A 24,702-nucleotide genomic window follows, 5' to 3' on the forward strand; every position below is an offset into this window, starting at 1 on the left:
CGCCCGGGAACTGTCACCGTGGTCGCTGGCAGTGCTCAGTCCTGTTTGGTTACCCTGAGGAGTCACCCTCGGCGGGAGAGGGGGCACCCTTTTCGGGGAGGTGGGCAGGTCCCAGGACTGGTTCTTTGTCAGGAGGGGAGGAGTGCCGGCAGCCAGCCTCAATGCCACAGCTGAGCTCGGAGGTCAGAACAGCCCTGTCTGTTGTGGTTCCGTGTGACGACCAAACCGAACTTTCTCTAGCCTGGGCCTGGCCCAGCCAGCTCTCGGGAATTCTGTTCATAATAAGAGCAGCAGCGAACTTTTTTTCAATGACAAATTACTAATATTTATTTTAACCACCTAAAGTGACTTCAAAGTTTTTTTAAGGGGCTACAGAAAATCAGAGGAACGAACAGTATCTAAGTTTAGCTTAATAACAGAGTTAGCTACCGTTTTTACCAATGTCCGCTCCCTTATATTTGGAAGTGACAGTAATAAATAAGCTTTCTTTTGGGGTTGGCTCATCAAAACAGGAAGAATCCTCATCAGGATGGGACAGCAGTTTCTGGCATGGCCCCTCCTGTCAACACAAGTGTAAATGACACCTACTGGCTCCAGCTAAGGAACTCCACCGTGTCGGCATCAGGTCAATTGCACAGGCATCTCACTTGCCTGGAGAGCCAGGAAAATCACACATTTATGAAAATGTGCCACCGGAACCGTTCAGTAAAGCAAGTGTCTCTACTGCAGTGGTGTACACCCGTGGCCCCTCCACAGTTCCTCATCGAGAACCTCCCGGCGTCTGTGTTGGTAACACGAGCCCCAGGGATTGGGGTGCATTCCCTCAGCTGAGAAACGTGCTCTGTCCTCACAGGACGCACACGCAGCACTCCGACCCCATCAACGAGACATTTACCACACACTCCTGCTGACATCCGGGGACTCCCTGGAGATCACTGACAGCGTAATAAATCAAGAAAGCAACTTCCCTGGCTGTGACCACCAATCGGCGGAACACAGGGCTTGACATCTCAGCGTCACTACGGAGACATCCAGAAAATGACTCCCCATGAACGAACCAGCAAGAAGTGTGGATCTGCAGACACCGAGCGAGACAAGAACCAGGTGCAGCAGCTCCCCGGCTTCCCAGGTGGACGGCAGACGGCTGAAGTGACTGCTGTCTGAGACGGGTCCGCTGCCCCTTCCTGCACACCCGGCAGAGAACGTGACCTCCATCAGTGCCGCCGTGGAGCTTCACCGGAGCGGCGGGCACCGTGAGACCCGCCCACTGAGCCGCACTCTTCCTATCTAGCCATCTTTTTCTAGTTGAGCTCAGCAGAGGCCACACCTCTTTCCTCCATCACTGACTTCCTTCTCGGTGTCCTCGAGTCTGAGCTGCTCAGTACGTGAAGACGCACTAGCATCAACAGCTGGAAGCGGGTGAAGAAACGAGGCACAGGATGAAAGCTGGGCCACAGGCGGAGTCTGGGCGAGAGGCTGATGGAGGGGAAGGGGCCGATGCAGTGGTTACAGTGGGAAGACGGAAGGGGAGACATAGTCAGGTTCTGGTCACATTTTCAAACCTTAACGTTTCCTATTGGACGGCTATCACAAGTTTTATGAATTTTTTTTAAAAAAATGGACTTCAGAGAGGAAGAGAGAGAGAGAGAGAGAGAGAGAGAAACATAAACAATGAGAAAGAATCACTGATTGGCTGCCTCCTGCATGCCCCCCACTGGGGATCAAGCCCGCAACCTGGGCATGAGCCCTGACCGGGAATCGAACTGTGAGCTCCTGGTTCATAGGTCGAAGTTCAACCACTGAGCCAAGCCAGCCAGGCAGTTTCATGAATTTTTAGGAAACGTCCTCTCTCCTGAGTGCTATTTGCTGTCCCAGTTTTATCCTGGGGCCTGATGTGGGCATCCTCTGTAAGAAGCTCCACTGTCCTCCTTCGCTCTCGCCCCCCCTGCCAACATCTCGTTCAGAATTCCTGAACAAACGCTGAGACGACGGTCTCTGAGGCCATGGTCACAGCCGACGGGAGGAACCAGGTGAACCTGGGCAACTCCGTTACCCGTCCTCCTGACGCGGGGTGAGGGGCAGACTGAAACAGTCCTGCGGGGCGATTCTCTCCTGCAAGCTGCGCTGGCCCAGAGCGTGGAGGGCAGGACGGTAGGGCCAGGTCAGGGTGGCCTGAGGTGGGGGTTAAGGTAAGTGTCCGCTCCTCAGGACCTGGGTCTTCCCGTTGGTCATAAAGTAACACATCACTCTGGCCCTGCGCATCGCCTCTGCTGTTTTCAGGCGGTCCTGCAACGTACTTTGGATTTGAACATGGAGGGGCAGGAAAGGAATTAGAGGCCGCCTGGGCTGCCCCAGAGCTTCATCTAAGGAGAAAGCCTAGGACATTTTTCTAGGAAAAAGGCCACTCCTCCCCTCGAAGTCAGGCGTAGAGTAGGAATAAAGAAATGGAGGAAATAACCTTCTGTCAAGCAGTGAGTGCGCCCAGCCTGGAACTCTCTCCGTCAGACATGGGTCTGCCCCGCAGCCGGGCCAGGAGCCCAGGGCACAGAGGGCACCTGCTTCCAAGGCCGACACGTGCCGTCCTGGGTGAGAGACACAGGGGATCTTCTCGGATGCACACAGAGAGCGAGCTGGAGATGCGTGAGAAATGAGAATACAGGGAGAACCTGGCCAATCGAAAAGTACCAGAAGCAAAGTATGTACCCAAACTGGGGTTCACAGGCAAGAGCGGTCCTGCTTCCATTTCCGTCATAAAGAAAGGCCGGTTTCCTACCCGGCACCTGCCACTGCATGAACCCGGGCCCCAGAGCCCCCTCAGACAGCAGCCGACGGAGGAAGGCGGAGACCCAGGCTTGGTCACCGAAGCTGCCTGGACGGGTGCATGTGAGGAAGAGGGCCCCTGGCCAGAGGGTGCGGCTGCAGAGGGAGGGAGGCTACGGACTCTGACAATGGACCAGTGAGAACAGCCCAGAAACAACAGGGAAGGGCAAGGCCGCTCACCCAGCCTGCCTCTGCTGCAGGATCCAGAGCCACCGAGATGGCCTTCTGCTAACCGGGCCCTGACGGGGCTTTTCCGATTAGGACAGGAAGTAAGACAGGGCATGGGAGACACACACTAGCAACCCAAAAGTCCCGGGAAGTTTCAAGATGGACATCTGAGAGTCAGGCTGAGCACGGGAGGGTGGGGCTCCCAGGAGCCGGGCGCTGAGGGCCGCCGGCCGGCTGGCGCCCTACAGTCTCTTTTTAATGAGCTTCTCCAGTTTGCGGATGCGAGAAGACTCCTGTTCCGGTGTGGGAGCCAGCAGGGACAGAGAGCTGGAGGCTTCGGGCCCTGCGGGCGGGGTGGGGAGCCGCTGGCGGAAGAGCTCCAGCATGCTGCTCTGCTCGCTCCTCTTCAGCCCCTAAGGTTGAAAGAGAAAGGAGGACAATGTGAGGGGGCCCAGGAAGGCCAAGGGGCAAGTGTAGCATCTGGGATGCTCTTGGCCGAGGGCTGAAAACTCCAATTCCTGGGGGCTGAGGATTTACACTTTCTTCCTAGGCGGTAGCCAGGGAGAGAAGCAGGGGAACAAAAGCAGGTACTAGGGTAGGAGAAAGAAGAGGCTGAGAGAGAAAGGACAGGTAAACAGGGAGGGGAGGTAATATCCCCCTTCAGTCCATTCCTTCCACTGAGCAGTTCTCCATGGGCGTGGAGGCAATCAGGAAGGTCTTATGCCGGGATCCCTCTCCTTAAAAGGCTTCTGGGCATGTGATTTGCAGCGTGGGGCCAGGCACCGGCACTCTGAGAGAGCTCCCAGGGCCCAGTTAAGAACCACGGGGTGTGAGAAGGCTGTGCATGTGGACCAAACACGACCCCGAACTAACCTTCATGTCCAGTATCTTCTGGAAGGTTTCTGTGTTGCAGTCTGTAAGGAGTTTGATGTAGTTGTCAACAAACACCACCGAGGGTTCATGAGGGGCCATCACTACCTACGAGGAAGAGACAAGAGCAGGTTCTCAGGGAAAGCTCAGGCCAGAGGGCAAGTCTCACTTGCAAGCCGACCACAAAGTGGACTCTGCAAGATATCCTTACAGCAGCAGCAACCTCAGTGCAGAAACGTCCTGATGGCCTATTTCACCTCAACATGTTAGAGCCATGTTTCCTAAAGGTGCTGAATCATAAACACCTAGACTGCTCTTTTTTAAAAAAATATATTTTGTTAATTGATTTCAGAGAGGAAGGGAGAGGGAGAGAGAGAGAAACATCAATGATGAGAGAGAATCATTTATTGGCTGCCTCCTGCAAGTCCCACACTGGGGATCGAGCCCAAAACCTGGGCATGTGCCTAGACCGGGAATCGAGCCGTGATCTGGTTCATAGGCCGATGTTCAACCATGTCGGCTGTGCTTAAAAAAAAAAAGAAATATATATATATATATATATATATATATATATATATATATTGACTTCAGAGAGAAAAGGAGAGGGAGTGAGAGATAGAAACATCAGTGATGAGAGAGAGAATCACTGATCGGATGCCTCCTGCACCCCCCCTACTGGGAATCGAGCCTGCAACCTGGGCATATGCTCTTGATCAGAATCCAACCCAGGACCCTTGAGTCTGCAGGCCGACGCTCTATTCACTGAGCCAAACCGACTAGGGCTAGATGGCTTTTAAAGTGCAGATCCCCAAGCCCCTCCTCTGAAGATTCTGTTGGGTCCCAGATGATGTTTGTAAATGTCAGGACCATCTGGGAAACACTGTGCTAGAGGATCTCCTATTTGAGACAGTTCGTGGTTTTGTGGTACCTGCTTGTTTTGTCTTGACATATCATTGTTCCTGAGGACTGGAAACAAAAGGCACTGACTTAAGTAGATTTTCTCAAATCAAAAACCCCAAAGCTGCCTCACTCTTTTCAAGACTTAAAATCTGGAACTTCATTTAACTGCATCCGAGTAATATACAAGCCGAAGGGAAGTAATGGCATTCCAGTCCTCGCATTCGTTTCCACTTGGTTTTAAACGCAGTGTCTGGCTCTCTTCCTCCAGCAGACTGGCTTTGTTTTGAATTCCTGAGCATGGAACTCAGAGTGGCAAGGAGTAGTTCACTCAGAAATTCTCTGCAGAAATGTCTAAATGTCATTCCTCCATTTCAAAGTACAAAATTCATGAAGCAAAGATAAAGTCACATTTTTTTAATAAACATGAAACTTGAATGACTCTCTTTTTTAGCCATTAAAATATACTCAAGATTGTTTTTCTGTCAGGGAATAAAATCACAATTGTTTCAGCATGTGTTCACTCTCACGCTAATCTGGGGAAACTGGTGTTCATTATTTTATAAATATTTGTACCTAAGGTACAAATTCACTAAGGGTGATATTTTATTATACTTAGGAAACATGGAGAAAATATATGTTATTTGCAAAAAGCTAAAAAAATTAAAAGGAGAAAGAAATCCTCTGCAGATAATTTGCAAACTCTGCTCTGCCCCTGGGAGTGAACTGGCTGCAGGAGACTGCTGATCAGGCTGCCTCCCATTTCCTCGGGCCAGAAGCTGCAGGTCCGTGCAGGACCCTCTCCTGGTCACCTCCTGTCTCAGGTCCCACTGCTCCTTTTCCTCCCGCTGTCATCGGAGTCATTCTGTTTGGGAGACAGACCTGGAGAGCCTGCAGGCCCTGGAATTTTAGGAGCATTCCCTGATAGTTCCATTTGTTCTATAGCTTTCTTCCCTCTCTTCTCAACAAGTACAGGTGAAAATCTGATGCAGATGCTTAAAGCTTCAGCCATTCGCAACATCACCCCACATATATTTTGTTAAATGGGGCTTTAGAAAGCCCATTCGCTGATTAGTCAGTTACTGAAACATCTGTTCAGAGTTCTTGTCAAGTTGCAGAGTTTGGAAGCCAAAGGGCTTATGCGAAAGGGAGTAACTGAGAGTTGGGCTGGAAATTCCTGCTGAGCAGCAAAGAGACCCCTGACTTAGACACTGATCTCAGACACCCACCTAACTTCCAATCTTGGCCAAATCTTACAACAAGGGAATCCCATTACAATGAAGAATTCATTTGTCAGGAAGATTTACTGACCCCCAAGGAACTGTCCACTGATTTTCAACAATGTCTGATGAGGCCAAATCCTAGTCCCGCCAAAGAATGTGGACAATCCTTTGGGACTGGCGGGGATAGGCGCTGATCCGTGCTTTCAAAACCAGTCCTCCTTGGAATAAGCAATCAGGCAACCAGCCCTCTTTGACAAGGAGACACAGGCCCTACCTTGAGGATCATCTCTGCCCGGGTCATGCCTTTCACAACAATCTTAGTGTAACTGGCAGGCGCTTTCCTCACCACCTGGGAGCCAATGGAAGGCAGATCGAGCAGGACCATCTTCAGGGAATGGGTGTCCAGCAGCAGCTGTGGGAGCAAAGCAGAGCGTTACTAGTCACTTCCTATGGACAACAACATCCTGTGCACCCATGCTGATTAAGAACATTGTCCTGATTTTAAATGGAATACATCCTCGCTGGAGAAAAGTTGGAAAATAAACAAATATAAAAGAAAACACATTAGCTATAACTCCCATTACCCAGGAAAAAAGTAACAAGAAGCCACAGTAACAATGTGGTATGATTCCTACCAGTCTGTATGGATGTATAAAAAAACTAAAATTACACTGTACATAGTTTTATGATCTGTTTTTTCCACTCAGTATATGAAGTTTTTGAATTCTATTTTCCCATCCTAGCAGTCTTTAAATATCGTGATTTGTAATGGTTATAGAGTACTTTCTCTGTGTGTAACTTTAACATATTTAACCACTCCCCTGTAATTTGTTTCTAGATTTTTATTATAAATAATGAATGCTGTGCTGAATGGCTTTTTACATAAAATTCCAGGTCTATCAATCGCATTTCCTTAGGCGAGAGTCTTTGGGACAGATCAAAGGACAAGAACATTTTTGAGGTTCTTGATACGTATCTTGAACTGCTTTCCAAATGGAATGTACCTGTTTACATCTGCCAGTGGTGCAGACTCACCCTCCCTGGCACAGAAAACTCATAAAAATCTTGCTTATTCAACAGGCAAAAACGGGACTCAGTATTGCTGTATTTTGAATTTCTCTGAACGCTAGTGAGGATGTAGGAGACAAAGCCAAATTTAAATGTTAGTCTCTTAGAACAATCTGCCCTTTGTCATTGTTGTTCTCCTTAATGCTAACTATTTGGAAGGAGGTCAACTTTCCTGATTGCCCACCAACTGCCAGGAAAGATGCTAGGAATGTCTTTATAAGACCCTGGCCTGTAGGTATTTACTATTCCCATTTTATAGATAAGAACATCAAAGGCCCAGAGGTTAAATAATTTGCTAAAAGTATCTCGAAGGATGGGTGGAGTCAGGTGACAGGTGGACAGGCTGTAGCTCCCTCCCCAGCTGCCTAGGTTAGGTGCCTCAGGGCAGCGTTGGTTTCGACCTCATACTGTTTCCCGTTTCCTGCTGATGGCGGGTGTATTGCTCACCTGCTGCTGCTCTTGACAACCAGGGGGCACTGGTATGGCTGAAGCCTAATACACTGTGGCCTGTTCAGATAGTGCAGGTGGCCGGCAAACCACGACTCATGAGCCACATGCGGCTCTTTGGCCTCTTGAGTGTGGCTCTTCCACAAAATACCACGTGCGGGCGCGCACGTACAGTGCGATTGAAACTTTGTGGCCCATGCGCAGAAGTCGGCATTTTGTGGAAGAGCTGGTATTTTGTGGAAGAGCCACACTCAAGGGGCCAAAGAGCTGCATGTGGCTCGCGAGCCGCGGTTTGCCAAGCTGCAGTTTGCTGACCACTGGTCTAGGAGAATGGAATCACATGCCCACCAACCAGACAAGGTAGCAGTGGGGTGACAGTCCCATCACCACCACCACCACCACTCTGATGGCCAATCTTATGTTCAGGACAAGGCTTGCTCTATCTGCACTGCTGGCTCCTCTAGGAAAGCCTTGCATAGCAATATCAAGCAGGAATGAAAAGGGACCCCTGGGCGTTAGGACACTCACAGGTGCTCATCCTCCCTGCATTTTCTTACAGACGGGAAAACTAATGACTAAAGGTAGACACTATGAATGGTCATGGTGATTATAATTTAGATAATAGTGTAAAATTTGGAGAACATATTAATGTTTTACTTGGAATAACTTAAATGGAAATATTACTCTCAAAATATGGTGATGTATTGACAAACTGATTCTGAAGTTTATATGGAGATACAAAAGACCCCAAAACCCAATACAATATTGAAGGAGAAGAACAAAGTTGGAGAACTGACATTACCCTGACTTCAAGACTTATAAAGGTACAGTAGTTAAGACAGTATGTTTTTGGTGCAAGAATAGACAAACAGATAAACAGAGCAGAACAGAGAGCCCAGAAACAGACCCCGCTAATATAGTCAGCTAATCGTTCACAAAGGAGCAAGGCAAGACAATGGAGCAGACAGTCTTTCCAGCAAATGCTCCAGGAACAACTGGACAACTACATGCAAAAAATAAAAAATAAATAAAAAAGAAGAGATCTTACACCCTTCACAAAAATTAATTCAAAGTGGATCACAGAGGAGAAAACCTAGATGACCTTGGGTATGGTGATGACTTTTTATTTATTTATTTTTATTTTTTTAAAATATATTTTATTGATTTTTTTACAGAGAGGAAGGGAGAGAGATAGAGTTAGAAACATCAATGAGAGAGAAACATCGATCAGCTGCCTCCTGCACATCTCCTACTGGGGATGTGCCCGCAACCCAGGTACATGCCCTTGACTAGAATCGAACCCGGGACCTTTCAGTCCGCAGGCCGACGCTCTATCCACTGAGCCAAACCGGTTTCAGCTGGTGATGACTTTTCAGATATAACCTCAAAGCCATGACCCATGAAAGAAATAACTGATAGGCTGGACTTCACTAAAATGAAGAAGTTATCCTCTGCAAAAGACACTGTCGAGGGCATGAGAAGGCGAGCTACGGACTGGGGACACATCTGCAAAAGGCACATCTGAAACAGGACTGTTACTCAGCGATCCTGCTCCTAGGGAGAGACTCAAAGGAGGGGAAAACTTATGTCCCCACAAAATCTGCACACAGAGATTTTTAATAGTTTTATTCATAACTGCCAGAACCAAGATGTCCTTCAGTAGCTGAATGGATAGATTGTGGTACATCCAGAAAACAGAGTATTATTCTGCTCTTTAAAAAACAGTGCAGTCATGAAAAGACATGGAGGAATCTTAAATGCATGTTGCTGAATGAAAGAAGCCAGTCTGAAAAGGGTACATACTGTATGATTCCAACTATGACACCCTGGAAAAGGCAAAACTATGGAGACAGTAAAAAGATCAGTGGTTGCCAGGAGTTGGGGCTGGTGGGTGAGACAAACAGGTGGAGCAGAGAGGATGTTGAGAGCAGTGAAGCTGCCCTGTACGATGCTATAATGGTGGCTACATCATTATACATTTGTCCAAACTCATAGACTGTACAACACAAAGTGTGGACCCTAATGTAAACTACAGACTCTGAGTTAATAATGATGTTTCCAGGTAGGCTCATCAATTGCAACAAATGCACCACTCTGTTGAGGACGCTGATAATGGAAGAGGCTATGTGGGCGCAGAGGGTAGATGGGAACTCTGTACCTTCCCCTCAATTTAGCTGTGAACCTTAAACTTCTGTAAAAAAAAAAAAAAAAAAAAAAAAAGCCTCAATTTTAAAAAATGGTGAGGAAGATACACTAAAGAAAGAGTAATTTCACGTAGTAATATGGCCAATGCCCTAAACTCTGGAGGTCATTCAACTGCAGACCAGGAAAGTGCTAGGGCATTTGGATTTTTCTAGGTTTCCAGATATGGAAATTTTTACTTTCCTAGTATTTGCTTTTTGAAAAGGCCGTAGGCCCACAGAGAAAGGTACTCAAATATGCAGAGGAGAGATGAGTGTAGGCTGCCCTAGGCCCACACAAAGAGCTCAACATTAGAACACTTCCCAGAGCCACTCTCTTCCTAAGAGGTAACCCTGTACATGTCTAAAGAATGAGTAAGCCTGGCCAGCATGGTTCAGTGGTTGAGCGTCAATCTATGAACCAGGTCATGGTTCGATTCCCGGTCAGGGCACATGTCCAGGTTGCAGGCTCAATCCCCAGTGTGGGGCATGCAGGAGGCAGCCAATCAATGATTCTCTCTCATCATTGATGTTTCTCTCTCTCTTCCTCTCTGAAATCAATAAAAATATACTAAAAAAAGAAAAGAAAAGAATGGGTAAACTAAATTCCAGGTAGATCAAGCACTCGGATATAAAAAGAAAAACTTTAAGAAGAAAATAAAGATTATTTTTATTACTATGGGTAGAGAAGAATGTGAAACAAATGAAAGACAGAAAAATCTACTTAAAATAAGTCTGTATCAAAATAAAGTAAAAGCAGAAACTGGGAGACAGTATCTGCAATACTGGCAAAGAAATAATATTCAAGACACACACAGATTTTAGCAAACCCATAAAATATCAGCAAACCCCAAAGCAACAGTAACAACAATAATGGGACAAAGATCTGAAGAGACAATTCACAAAAACAGAAACTCAGGTGTTCACAAGGCATGTGAAATAATAGTTAACCTTATCAATAATCCAGTAAGTGCAAATTAAAACCACAATTGTATACCATTTCATACTCATCAGATAGGAAAAAGTAAAAGGTTGATAATACCAAGTGTTGGCATGGATATAGTATAAGAAAATTCATACTACAGTGAGAGTATAAATTAATTAAAGCACTTAGGGTAAAATTCAGTAATACACACACACAATTTGAAGTTGTGCATAATCCACAACACAGCACCCATATCCTTTAGAGAAATTCTTGCCCATGTTAAAAAATGTTTCCTGCATCCACTGTTTGTAAAAGCAAAAGACTGTAAATAACCTAAAAATATCCATCAACAGTAGAATGGATAAACAAATGGTGGCACATTCATGCAATGGAATGATATTGGAATTAAAATGAATGAACTCAAACAACATATATCAACATGGTTAAATCTCAAAAAACATTATGTTGGGCAAAACAAAGCAAGTGGGGAAATGATATACAAAGTACCATTTTTATAAAGTTCAAATATATGTAAAACAAAATTAAATATCATTTGTGAATATATATGTAACATATCAAAACACATATGGGAATGATAAAAATCAAAATCAGAAGAGTAGTTACCTCTAGGTATGCAGGGAGGGGAATGGCAGGATAGGGTCCCCAGGGGGCTTCAGCAATAACTGTGGTGATTTTACTTTATATAAAACAAATCTAGAGCAAATGTGGAAGCGTATTAAGACTTGACTGAGTGGTGAGCTGGTATGCTTGACATTTTCTATACTTTTGTTAACTGAAAATATTTCTTTGTTGATAGGAAAGAAAATCAATGATTATATTTAAAAACTTAATGGGAAACTTTCTATTTTTTCTATACTTTCTACTTCTCAGAGATATATACACAAAAAACTACATAGACTTATTTATGACAGAAAGCGTTTTGAATGAACCAGACATAATTTTCTACCGTCTCCCATACCTGGAACTATGACATTTGCAATCCTTGGCCAACCAATAAAATTCTGTCCACACCAGACAGCTGAAGCGAGAGAAATCTTGGTCTTAGGTTTTACATAAAGCAATGCAGCCAGAAAAGGCAGGACCTAGTCTGACAGACCAGTTGTCTGTGGGAAGTGAAGGTGAAAGACCCCATTTATCTTGAAAATCTGCTGACTGTTATATTTGAAAATAGCTAAGAGTTCATCTCCTTTGGCATGAGGCACTGGGCAAGAGGGGGCCATTGGCCAAATTTGTTGGAGTCTTAGAGATAATTTTGGGGGTAGTGGCTCATGTTTTTAAAGGGCTACTGGGGTACCGGGCTGGCCAGGGCTATGCTTGGGAAAGGACATCATTACCCAGCAATGGAAAGCTTAGCGGGGTTTACTTCCTAATGCACCTCCTACTCTTGGGGGTACACTATAACTATTGGTAGTGATGAAAAGCTTGAGTAGATAAGATGAAGGCATACTCCTAGAAGCTAAAGAACCATATGTATTGCAAAGTTCTTCAATGAGGAAGCACAGAACGGACAGTGCAAGATATGATAAATGGATGGGCCAAGTTTTGAGGTAAAACTTACATACATTGAAATGCACAATTCTTTATTTTTTTTAGAGTTTTTTTTTAAAATGCCTTTAATGAAAAATGTAAAAATAGAATACTGCAATCCTTGAAATATGAATTGTATGTTCAGCAAGTCTTAAACGAGATTCCCAATGTAAAAATAATCCTGTGTTTACTATATGTGTATTTTATTTACCCATAATTCTTTTCTTTTCTTCCCAGCCCTGTTCTCTCCCTCAGTCTCTGCTGGGCTTTTGAGGAACCAGTTGGACCAACCAGAAAAAGAACAGGGCGGGAAGGGTGGCAGCAGTGACCAGCAACCACATGACCACGCCTGTGCCTTACCAGTGGCTGCTTTCTTACCCCACAATTCTTAATTTTACAATCTTGACAAATGAATTTACCCATGTAATCCACACCCTCTCCTAAGATTTTTGTATTTTACCGTTTATCAGATTTAACAATTTCCTTGTGTCTCTAGTTTAAGATTTTTAAAATCTGTCATGAATATGGGAATTAAATTTTATCAATCCATGTTTTGTTTTGTTTTTTTTAAAAGAGTGCTTAAAAACACTCTGCCACCTGGAGATTTACTGAGAAGAACTGAACCCGAGAATAACCATCGTACTTGCTCATTTTTCCAACTGCCATGTGTACAATCACCTGATTCTCCTTTCTCTGTCCTTGGTGCTTGGGCTTTTAAAAAATGTCTAAAATTTTCTCTAAACATATTTTTTACATATGGTTTTAAATTATGTGAATTTAAAAGTGAGTATGATCAAATGGAATATTATTCAGCCATAAAAAGAAAATTCTGAAACATATTACAACATGGATAAACCTTGACGACATGCTATGTGAAATAAGCCAGACACCATAGGACAGACATTATATGATTCTACTTATATGAGGTTCCTAGAGCAGTCATAGTCATAGAGACAGAAAGTAGAAGGGTGTTTGCAAGGAGGTGGGGGAGGGCAGAATGGGAGTCAGTGTTTAATGGGAATGGAGTTGCAGTCTGAGAAGATGAAAAAGGTCTGGAGGTGGGGATGGTAAAACAACAATGTGAATATACTTAATACTACCGAACTGTACACTTAGAAATGGCTAAAATGGTAAATTATATGTTTTGCCACAATAAAAACTCAATATAAGATATAAAGATAACACAAAGGAAAATGAGATAACTTCGCAGACATGAATAATGTTGCTTTAAATATTTAGACTCCATCTTATGACAGACTAGGAGGGGCGTATGAGAGTGTCTGGTTCAGTGCTCTTATTTGAACACAAAGAACCTGAGCTCAAAGCAGAGAAGCAACTGCTTTGATCAAAGGAACCATTAACAGCAGAGGGAGCACTGGACCCCAAGTCTCAGGGCTCTCTTCCCTACACCATATAGTGTTGCTTCCTCTATGGTAAGTTTTGCGAATCGATTCCATTTCTGCTGTACACTCAGTCATAGATACCATGGCCATAAGACTAATTAATGACCCTGCGAATCCCATAAGATTCTCTGAAAATCACAACTAGCAAGAAGCATCACAAATACCAGTATGGTTCAGTTCTACATGCCTTCGCAATTGCTCAAGAGGACTCGAGGCCCCAGATAAAGAATTCACTTTCACAGTAATCAGGGAGAGAATGAAGAGGAGGGAAATGTCTCCGTCCCTATTTTCAGCACAAGCATTAAAGTAGAATCTAAATTTAGGGTCTAGTAGTACCTGTGTGGGGAAGCAGAGGCAGCTGAGATTGGGCTAAACCTTAGCTTTGCATTTCACAGTTTTTATTAAAGGTTGGATTCCAGCCACTACAAGACCTGAGGCAGAATGTGTTCAAAGACCTCAGCCTTTGACCATCTCTTTGTTAACTTATTGATTCCTATGGTTCTGCTGCCTGAGTGATCAGACCTCTGGCTACACGACTGCTTGGATTTTTAAGCCCAGACATTCAGGGCCAGCATGGACCCAGTGAAACCTGAACTTTACATGGGACTCCTTTGAGGACCACGCTGCCCTTTCGTTCCCACCCATGCCCTCCCCCAGGCTGGGCCTGCTGAGGCCCAGGCTCCTTACCACCCACTCATATTTGTCTGAGAAAGTAAAACTCCACTTTCACAGATGGTTTTCTCATTCATATCTCAAAGCAGGAGTCAAGACTGGCTAAATTGATATTCTTCTGAAGATATGAGCTTTGAAACTGAGCTGATTATTTTAACATACTTTTTAAAGAAGAGAAAGTCTGGGGAAAATAGATATGATATTGGATTTATGTGACGATATGAAAATACCATGGTTATCGGACACTAAGTCAGCTAGTGAGGCCTGGGCAAAGCTGCACTCTCTGGAAACATGTTCCCAACGAGTCAAATGTGTCCCAGTGGCTTCATCATGTCTGGAGACAGAAACCCCATAACTGAGAATGCTGAAGCCTCTTCCAGATACACCGATCTAATCGCCCAGCATCCTCTCTGATTACACACAACAGTGAGGTGAGCAGAATCAATTCCCAGTAACCATGAGCTAATGAACCATGTGCTAATGAGACAACATGTTGGGCCATTAGGCTGCTGTTTCTACTGGAGAGAATTAGTTCTATGCTTATGACATGCAAGAGTCACTGACACACTACGGACACAGTCAGTGTCGGAATCCATGCAACCTCCCAGGACATTTTTCTGAGACAATACAGGGTGGGGCAAATGTAGGTTTACCGTTGTGAGGACATAAAACAGCTTATTCTTGTGTTATTATTTATTAATTATTGTATTACAACTGTAAACCTTCTTTTGCCCACTCCTTTATTTTTGACTCTGGTCAAAGCTGGCCAGCCAGACAGTCAGCAAACACTGGCTAGATGCTACTCTGCAGGGAGGTGGGAAATGAAAGCAGAAACAAAGTCATTCCCTGGTCTGAGGAAGCTTAACTCAGTAAGAGCTGGCATGTGTTGAGGGCTTGTCCCATGCCAGACACTGGGCCAAGCACTTTAGGTGCATTATCTGTTTCATCCCTGTAACCACCCTGGAAGGCGGTACTAGGATTATCCCCATCTTATAGATGAGAACTCTAAAGTGCTGGGAGGTTAAGGAACTCGCCGAAGGACAAGCAGCTGCTACGCTACAGACAGGATTCAGCCTCAGACCTCTGTGATTCTGGAGCTCATGACCTTAATGCTCACACCATCCTGCCTTTTCATAACCTAGAAAGGCCACTCACTCACAAAGAATACAGAACTTATCAGATTTGAGAGATTCCTGATATTCACAGAGATCACACCTCCGGCTTTGATGCTTCATGAGACCCATGATGCACTGGGGCACATGCCAACTTGCCGTCTTCCTGAGGCATGCTGGACCAGCACAGCCAAGAGCCCAGTGTGAGGGCAAGTCCCTGAGCTGGGAGAGGGCTGAGCCTCTACCAAGGTAACTAATTTGATGGAAGAGCAGGAGTTCTAGAAATGGCCTGAATTATAGAAACTTCTTACTTAAAAATGTAGTTTGAGTTCTTTCAAATATAAAGAAGTAACTGAAATAGGTTCACTAAGTATTGCTAGGTAGAGGCCTGGAGAGGATTTATTTCAATGAATATATGAGAATCATTTATGATCAGTATATGAATAGTGTGCATCTACGTAGATGTTTTTTAGAGAATTAGGGGCTGAATATTATTGTTTCTTTAACAGTAGCTTAAACTGCTCTCTGAACTCAAACTGCTCGCACTTCGGGCAATCTGAGTAGGTGGAAGTTGAAAAGAGATGACTTTGCTGTAGCTTATAACTCAGTTCATTAGTGCTGAGCTGATACAGCCTATGAAGAGATGTCTTGAGGCACAGCATCCAGGTGAATGAAGTAGGCTAATCAAGGAAGGCTTCCTGGGGGAGGAGGACAGGGTTTCTCAGTACCAAAAAGATAAGCCTTTCTTTGCTACTCTCAAGTGGTCTCAGCCCCAGCACGGGATCCAAAATCATCCAAGCCTCTGCTGCTCCCTCCACCTGGACTTTGCCTCGTCCTTCTCAAGCCCCAGATATTCTTTCACATAACTTAGTTTTATACACTTTAGCATACTTACCTTCTAATTTCTTGTTAAACTGTACATTATCTGTCTTTTCTTACTAGAATGTAAATATCATAAAGGTGAGATCTTTCTGTCTTTTTTTTTTTAATTTTATTGATTTTTTTACAGAGAGGAAAGGAGAGGGATAGAGTTAAAAACATCGATGAGAGAGAAACATTGATGAGAGAGAAACATCGATCAGCTGACTCCTGCACACTCCCTACTGGAGATGTGCCCGCAACCAAGGTACATGCTCTTGACGGGAATCGAACCTGGGACCCTTGAGTCCGCAGGCTGACGCTCTATCCACTGAGCCAAACCAGTTAGGGCGATCTTTTCTGTCTTGTTCACTGTGGCATTAACCCTGTACCTAGAACAATGCCTGGGTACTTGGTAGGTGCTCAACAAAAAGCCTATACAATAAAGAGGTAATATGCAAATTGACCATCATGCCCTCACACAAGATGGCCGCCCCATGTGGTCACAATATGGCCATGCTCATGTGGTCACAAGATGGCCGCCTCCATGTCGTCACAAGATGGCTGGCAGGGAAGGGCAGTTAGGGGAGACCAGGCCAGCAGGGAAGTGGTTATGGGGTGATCAGGCTGGCAGGTAGAAGCAGTTAGGGGCAATCAGGCAGGTGAGTAGTTGGGAGCCAGCAGTCCCGGATTGTGAGAGGGATGTCCGACTGTGGGATCAGGCCTAAACCAGCAGTTGGACATCCCCCGAGGGGTCCCAGATTGGAGAGGGTGCAGGCTGGGCTGTGGGACAACCCCCCTCCAGTACACGAATTTCGTGCACTAGTTTTTCGTGCACTAGGCCTTTAGTTTTTAAAATAAACAGATGACTGAATTAAGCCATCAATGCCCAATTAGGGAAAATCAGCAATTTCATTTCTCCAGAGCAGATCTGTACTAGGAAGATATGTGTTGGATCTACGACCAAAGCCATAAAGAAAGACCCTACACCAATTTCATCTCACCTGTTCTGCTCCCACCATGCTAATTGGCTTGCACTTGAAGAGGTGGGTGATGAACTTGGGAATGAAGGAGCTGTAGATAAAAAAGAAGTGACAAATTAGGCTTATTCTGTCTTCTGTAAAAACTGTAGAAAAAAAATTCAAGGCACCACTTCCTTCCATCAGGGAACTGAGAAACCAAGGAGACAAGTCTGTGGCCTACCAGCATCCACTGCTTTCTTTTCCTTCCCAGCCACAGCCCTGGTTGTATTTAGGTACACATGGCCTTGGGATGCCAGGGGAAAGTTGATCCCTCCTAAACTACAGAGCTGAATTCTAGTGAGCCCAGTCAGTCAGAGTGTGGGATCCCCTTGGTAACTGTTGTTGGTCCTGAGATGGAAACATGCTCTAAGCAGGCCCAATCAGACTGGAGGGAAGGATTTTACTGCATGGCTGAGGCAAGACTCTCTCCTTCTTTAGGGTATTCTTGTATTTGTTTATGAAAGCAGCCATTTTGCCACCATTCTGAAGATGAAGCCAATCCCAAGGAGAGCAGAGTAGGGTAAAGAAGCTGGTCCTTAATGACATTGCTGAACCACTGAACCAATCATCCTTGCATTTATATGGAATAGAAAGGTTACCTTCTGTATGCATCAGTTCGAGTCAGAGCTTCTATTACCAGTAACTGAAAACATCCCAACAGATATGAGAGTGACATATACATGAGGTAGTTATGGCTTAAATATAAAAACAGAAAGTAATTGTTAGGGGAATAACTGCCAGATCAGGAATAGACTATATATGATCTCCCCCAACTGACTGGGGATTGAAGGGCAACCTGGGTCAAGTGAACTAATAATGATGCTTGTTTGGGGAAAAAGACAATGAAACTTTAATAGGTCAGGGGGGCTTTTAACAAAAAATTATAGAGGCCTGAGTAGGGAAAGCTGGTTGTGCTGGTACAGAATGGAAAGTGTGCGAACTACAAATGCCTATAATCAAGGCTAGGTCCAGAGTGACAGAGCTGGAGGTGTCATAGGGCCCATGACCAAAGGAGGCCCAATGGCAACAAAGCAGGATTTGTAGGTCAAGACAAAGGCTGGCTAGCACCTCTCTTCTCACTCTTTAAATGCTGCTCTCAGACGTGTGACTTCCTTCCTCTCTGATCTCTCTGCATCTTTTCCTGTACGCTTGTGCCTGCTTAGTATCTAATGACTTACCGGACATCCCACTGGAATGGCCCAGTGACACCTCAACCCCAGCACATCCACGACACAGCCCGGTCCCAGAATCCAGGCTCAGCAGACTGGATCTCATTTACCCACTCACCCAAGTCAGAAACCGAGAGCTACCGAGACAGCTCCCCTGCTCTCAACCCCAATATCCAATCAGCTACCAGCTCTTCCCTAAACTCCCACATCCACCCCTCCGACCACTCCCGATGCTGCTGCTCTTTCTCACTGGAGCTCTTTCCATTGTTTCCTAACTGGTCTCCCAGCCTTCAGCCTCATCCTTTCTAATCCACTTCTACCAAAGGGATTTATTTCAAATGCAAATATTTTCAAGACCTTCCTCTGATCAAAACTCTTGTACGGTTGCAGACAAGGCCTTCCTGGTTGTCTAGACTCTCTGTCTCCAAACTCATCATGCTCAGCACCCTACGCTTCGACTGGCTGAACTCCCTGCAGATCCCATGGTCCTGTGGGCTACGTGATGCCTCTGTGCCGTTGCTTACACCATCCCCTCTGCCTGGAACGCGCTTCCCCACGGCCTTGTGGGTCAGTGCACATACGTCTCCCGGACTCTGCTCAAGGACATGTCTTCTATAAAGCCTTTCCTCAGTCACTATATTCTTTCTACCATATCTAGAGTCCACAGACCTCTCATCTAACATCTAACCTACTTCATTTGCTCACATGTCTGTTTCCCTCTACTTGATTGTAAGGCAAATGAAAATAGGGACAGAGTCTATCAAGTCAAAGCACTTAATTCTGTGACTGAGTCATAGCAGGTACTTCACTGAATGCATGCTGAATAAATACTAAATAGTAATGATAGCAGCTACCACTTTTTTAATGTCAGCTTGGCACTAGCACTCTATCAGGAAGTTTACGCCTGACTTCTTAGTTCAGCCTCCCAATGACTATAAAGAGATTTGTCTTATTATCTCCATAACTGAACAGAGGAGAATCAGCTTAGCGGACAAGAAGTCACTGAGTAGTTTCAATCAAGGGGGTGATCTTTTTTCTTCCTCTTCTTCTTCTTCTTCTTAATATATTTTTATTGATTTTAGAGAGAAAGGGAGAGGGAGAGAGAGATAGAAACATCAATGATGAGAGAGAATCATTGATCGGCTGCCTCCTGCACGCCCCCCACTGGGGATCGAGCCCTCAACCTAGCCATGCGCCCTTGGCCAGAATCGAACCTGGGACCCTTCAGTCCGCAGGCCAACGCTCTTATCCACTGAGCCAAACCAGCCAGGGCTTTTCTTCTTTTTTTAAAAAAATACATTTTTATTGATTTCAGAGAAGAAGGGAGAGGGACAGAGTGATAGAAACATCAATGATTAGAGAGAATCACTGATTGGCTGCCTCCTGCATGTCCCCTACTGGGGATTGAGCCCGCAACCCAGGCACATGCCCTTGTCCAGAACTGAACCTGGGACCCTTTCAGTCTTCAGGCCAACGCTCTAGCCACTGAGCCAAACCTAGGACTCAGGGGGGTGATCTCGATGTCTAACCAGGAAAGGCTGTTGCTGCAGAGACCAAATGGAGGCAAAAGAAAACATCATAGCTTTGCATTGATGGGAGAGGAAAGGAAGTTAAAGGGAAAGGAACTTAAACTCCAGAGATAGCTGATCAGGAGGGAAAATAGGGACTATTTAGAAGGGATTCTTCAAACCAGAGCCAGGCCAAATAAGAAAGTGAGACCGAATCCGTGACTAATTGCAATGGTACACGTGGTATACAACCGATGTCACCTTACACTAGAGCAGGCTTCAGCTGTACCCTTGAACTAGCTCTGTCTGCTAGTCTACTGGGTTGGGTGAGGAAAATAGGGAGACCAGGAACATATTTTTTAAGGAAAAGTACCAGCAATGGGGTGGGTAACTGCTAAGCGCTTCTCCATCCCCTGGAGGGGGGGCGGGGTGAGGTGGCAGCTATTGGTCTTGGCTGGGGAAACCCTCACCTCTGAGATTTCTAATCTTCCACTGGGATTCTAGAAGGATGAGAGGGTACCACAGATTAAATCAGAAAGCCATTTTCTAGATCACAGGTTAAACTTTTCCAGATGTGAGCGATGGGCATCCTATTCCCAGCTCACCCAGGATGGGCTTAGTAATAAAATGAAAGGGCTCTGAGAGAATGAGGCTGGTGCCGGGACCAGCCGAGTAAATTCACTCGACGTTAGCTCAATCAGACCCCGTGCGACCACACTGGAGATTTTGGCCACAGTAAATGTTCACAGATATACTGTTTCTACCAGGGGCTATGGGGAGTGTCACCATATGATTTATCAGCCATACTTTCAACACACAGTAATGAGCGCCCGGAGAGCGAAGGCAATGTCAATCCCGGTCCGTCGCCATACTGCAAACATTAACGCCTCCCTGGAGAGGCCACTCGATCTTTTCTTGACAAACTGGAAACTGAAGCTGACGCCATAGCCACTCCATAATTGTTGTTCCTTAGGGATTTATTTGTGAGGGAGAAGAAAAGCCTTAATTGAATACAAACAGGGAGATATTTGGGGAGGACAGAAACTTGGAGTTCTAAATCATCCTTCGGGACTTGGATGAGAACAACCCAAATACAGTAGCTTGGACTGGGCTGACCTTCCTGAAGCCCTTTCCTGAGGAGTTTGCCAAAGTGCTTGTTTGATAATTGGTCAGAGGAGGCACTGACCCTCTACATTATTTGGTCTCGGGGGAAATAGCGCTACAGCCAGAAGCTGACTAAACTCTTTCCCTGCTTCAACACACCAAGCCGAAATGGCCGCACCCCAGGATGCGGTAGGAAGACATCAGCTCAGTGCTTGCTCCCTGACTCTCCCGTCCTAATTTCTAGTACCTTCCCTGGACTCCAGGACATCCACAAGTGGATGAATTCTGGAGCCACAGTAATAGCTACTATGAGGGAGGAAGAGAAGAGTCAAAAGAAACAGAACTGATGGTTCCTACCCTTAAAAAGCTTATAATCTCATTGGGGAGACAAAATGTATATATGAAATCACTGAAAAAGAATTTTAATTATTCAAACCGTGGGGTGGGGACATAGTTATTTCCACATAATTCCAAATAACAGGATCCCCTCATCGCATTTCTATTTGCCTTGACGTGGTTGGTGATCACATTGCTGTTCCTGTTATCTATGACTTTAGTGGATTTATTACTATGCTTCTTTTGGGTACAAAAAAATTAGTTTGCCTGCCGCAACCAGAATAAGCCCTGGCTGGAGGTGGGGACACCTGGATCATGAGCATGGCCCCAAATAACCCAGTGATGAGAATGCTCCAGGACTTACTTTGCAAATTTAATGCAGAACTGAGTGAAGTATTTCCGTGTTGAAGCCAGGTTGTCACGGATGATGGGCACGTTCTGCTTAATGTGAAGAATGACAGAGGTGACATAGGGGCTCTGGTCACCAACGTGCTCCACGTTCTGCCACTGCATCTGAAAACAAAGACAGGACAGGACAAGCCTTTAGATGCCTCACAGGAGGACAGCCTTACCTGTTCCCAGGGAAGGGGCCCGGGAGTGGAAATGAGGCCACAGCTTGCTATCACGGCTGCCATTTTGTTTCGGGGAACATGTCTTACCAGGTTGGTAGTGGACTGTGAATCAAAACAAGTTCGCCCACCTTATCTTTGACAGCGAGGTGTGACTCGGGCATCTTTTCCATCCCTGTCCCCCTCATGCTTGAAGCAGCCTCCCTTCCCATCTAAGTGGCTAGAAACCCGCACCAGGCAGGTGGCCTGGATCCTATTCTTCTGTCAGATGTTCCACCAGAGGGGATTGTGGGAGGGAGGGGAGGTACATCCACCTCTGTGCAGATTGGGGGCCTGGGAGGCCAGAAAGGTGCTGGGATGAGAGTTAACTTATGCCTTTCTCTCAAACAAACTGGGAGAAGTTCTTAAAATTAACAGAGAGAGAGAGAGAGAGAGAGAGAGAGAGAGAGAGAGAGAGAGAGAGAGAGAGAGAGAGAAGAAATATCACATTGATTGGTTGCCTCCCATATGCACCCCAACTGGGGATCAAACCCACAAATTGGGTATGCATCCTGACTGAAAATCAAACCCACCACCTTTTGGTGCATGGGATGATGCTCAACCAACTGAGTGGCACCAGTCGGACAGGAGTTTTAAAAGAAGGAAAAACCAGAAATGATATGTGATGTGTATCAGAGACATTTTCCACAATAACACATCCAGATTCTTTCTCCTAAACCTTTGGGGTTATGCTGGGATTGCAACCAAAGAAAAGGAGAGGGCTCCCTGGCAACCCGAGAGCAGGTCAGAGGGCAAGACAGTGACGGGAACAGGCAGGAAAGGCCCAGGGCCTGTGTGGATAGCAAGGGCGGGAGAGAGGCGGTCACTGAGAGGACTGAGGTGGTCCTAATCAGGCTGTGGACAAAATGAGACCTGCTCTGCTCAAGCCCCGACAACCTGAGGAGAAGCAGGGAAAACATCTACAATAAGATGGAAGAAGAGCTCTAGCTGGTTTGGCTCAGTGGATAGAGTATTGGCCTGCAGACTGAAGGGTCCCGGTTAGATTCCCATCAAGAGCACATGCCCGGGTTACAGGCTCGATCCCCCTAGGGCAGTGGTTCTCAACCTCCTGGCCCTTTAAATACAGTTCCTCATGTTGTGACCCCCAACCATAAGATTATTTTCATTGCTACTTCATCACTGTAATGTTGCTACTGTTATGAATCGTAATGTAAATATCTGATATGCAGGACGGTCTGAGGCGACCCCTGTGAAAGTGTCATTCGACCGCCAAAGGGGTTGCGATCCACAGGTTGAGAAGCGCTGCTCTAGGGGGTGTGCAGGCGGAGCCGATCAATGATTCTCTCTCATCATTGATGTTTCTGTCTCTCTCCTTCTCCCTCTCCCTTCCTCTCTGAAATAAAATATAAATATATGTATATATATTTTAAATAAACAAAATGGAGAAGGAAGTGATGCTGTAGTGGCTCTTCCCGGTGGGTCCGCACAGGAGAAGGGAGGCAGCATCGCCTGACCGGAGGCTGGCGGGGGTGGCCTCCAATCCCGACGACGACATTGGGAATGTGCTGGAGGAACTGCTGAGTCAGCCTCTCGGAATGGAGCTGGGCTGTCTGTGAAAAGATCCTAAGCCAAACGCAAACCATATAATGTGTTCATAGAAGGAGGGCAGTAGTTCTGAGGCCTTGATGTCTCTGGCAAGAAAGCACTGTTTTTATAGAGCTCTTGGGGAGAGGAAAAATTCAATACGGAGAGAAAGTGTTTAAAGGAAGCGTACTGTACACAGATGATTCCCCAGCTCCTGGGAAGCTCAAGTGACATGTTTTGTCTTGATGTTTCTTTAAATCAGCAGATATTTACCTTCTAAAAGCTTCAGATACGTATAAACAAAGAACCATACAAAAGCAGGAAGGAACCTCCACCTTCGTTTTACAGGTAAGAAAACCAAAGCCCAGAGACAATAGGTCTTGAGCAGGTTTTCACAGTGAGGCTCCGGATATAGAAGGTTTCTAATTTTTTACTGGGGAGAAATTAGAAACAAACACTGGAGCAAAAATGGAAAGTCTAGTATGAACTGACTTTATATTCTAATGCGTTGGTTATGTGTAATATTTCCTTCATTCTCTTCGATCTTTCAAGAGGCTTCCTTTTCCATCTGATGTTAGAGATTCGATCCATCCCAACAATGGCATGCCAGGCGACTAAATGAGCTCATGGAGCGAGGCCAACACTGACAGGAACTGTCCGTGTCTACACTTCACCTTGTCTCCCCAGCGCTGCAGCAACACCGGGAGCAGAACACTCAGGTAAACACGGCAACTGGGAAAGGAGCCTGATACCCTCCAAGCGACATGAAGCGCTTCCGCAGCAATGACTACTGTTTTCCAAGTGGGCAGCATTTTTTATTTCAACATCTCAAAAAGTGAATAAACAATTGTCTAAATATTACGGTTCTCCATTAATAGAAGACCACAAAAGAAGGTGGTGACATGCCCTGTCATTGGTTTCAAAGCAACTCTGAAGCAAGACAGAGCCGGGGACATGGGATGTGGGACTTCAAGTTCCTGCTGGTGAACTAACTTCTCTCTTTTTAAAAATCTTTTTAAAAATATGTTTTATTGATTTTAGAGAGAAAGGGAGAGGGAGAGGGAGAGGAAAAAGGAGAGAGAGACAGACAGACAGATACATCGATCAATTGCTTCCCATACCCACCTCGACCAGGGATCAAACCCGCAACGTGGGTATGTTGCCCTAACCAGGGATCAAATGTGTGACAGGATGACGATGCTCAACCAACTGAGCCACA

The 24,702-nt window shown here is 45.5% G+C and overlaps 1 protein-coding gene across 1 annotated transcript in view; it reads right to left on the minus strand.

Annotated features, from left to right (window-relative positions):
- Positions 1-299: 299 nt before the first annotated feature.
- VPS53 (VPS53 subunit of GARP complex) overlaps positions 300-24,702 on the minus strand; it is a 150,873-nt gene continuing 126,470 nt past the window's right edge. Inside the window, exons 18-22 of the mRNA XM_081109366.1 lie at positions 21,695-21,843; positions 17,196-17,265; positions 6,253-6,390; positions 3,862-3,966; positions 300-3,401 (exon numbers count right to left, since the gene is read on the minus strand). Coding sequence (XP_080965492.1) covers positions 3,231-3,401; positions 3,862-3,966; positions 6,253-6,390; positions 17,196-17,265; positions 21,695-21,843 — 633 coding nt within the window. The 3' untranslated portion in view covers positions 300-3,230. The remainder of the gene's footprint in view (positions 3,402-3,861; positions 3,967-6,252; positions 6,391-17,195; positions 17,266-21,694; positions 21,844-24,702) is intronic.

This window comes from Myotis nattereri, assembly GCF_964212035.1.
Source record: "Myotis nattereri genome assembly, chromosome: 16".
NCBI classification, from domain to species: domain Eukaryota; kingdom Metazoa; phylum Chordata; class Mammalia; order Chiroptera; family Vespertilionidae; genus Myotis; species Myotis nattereri.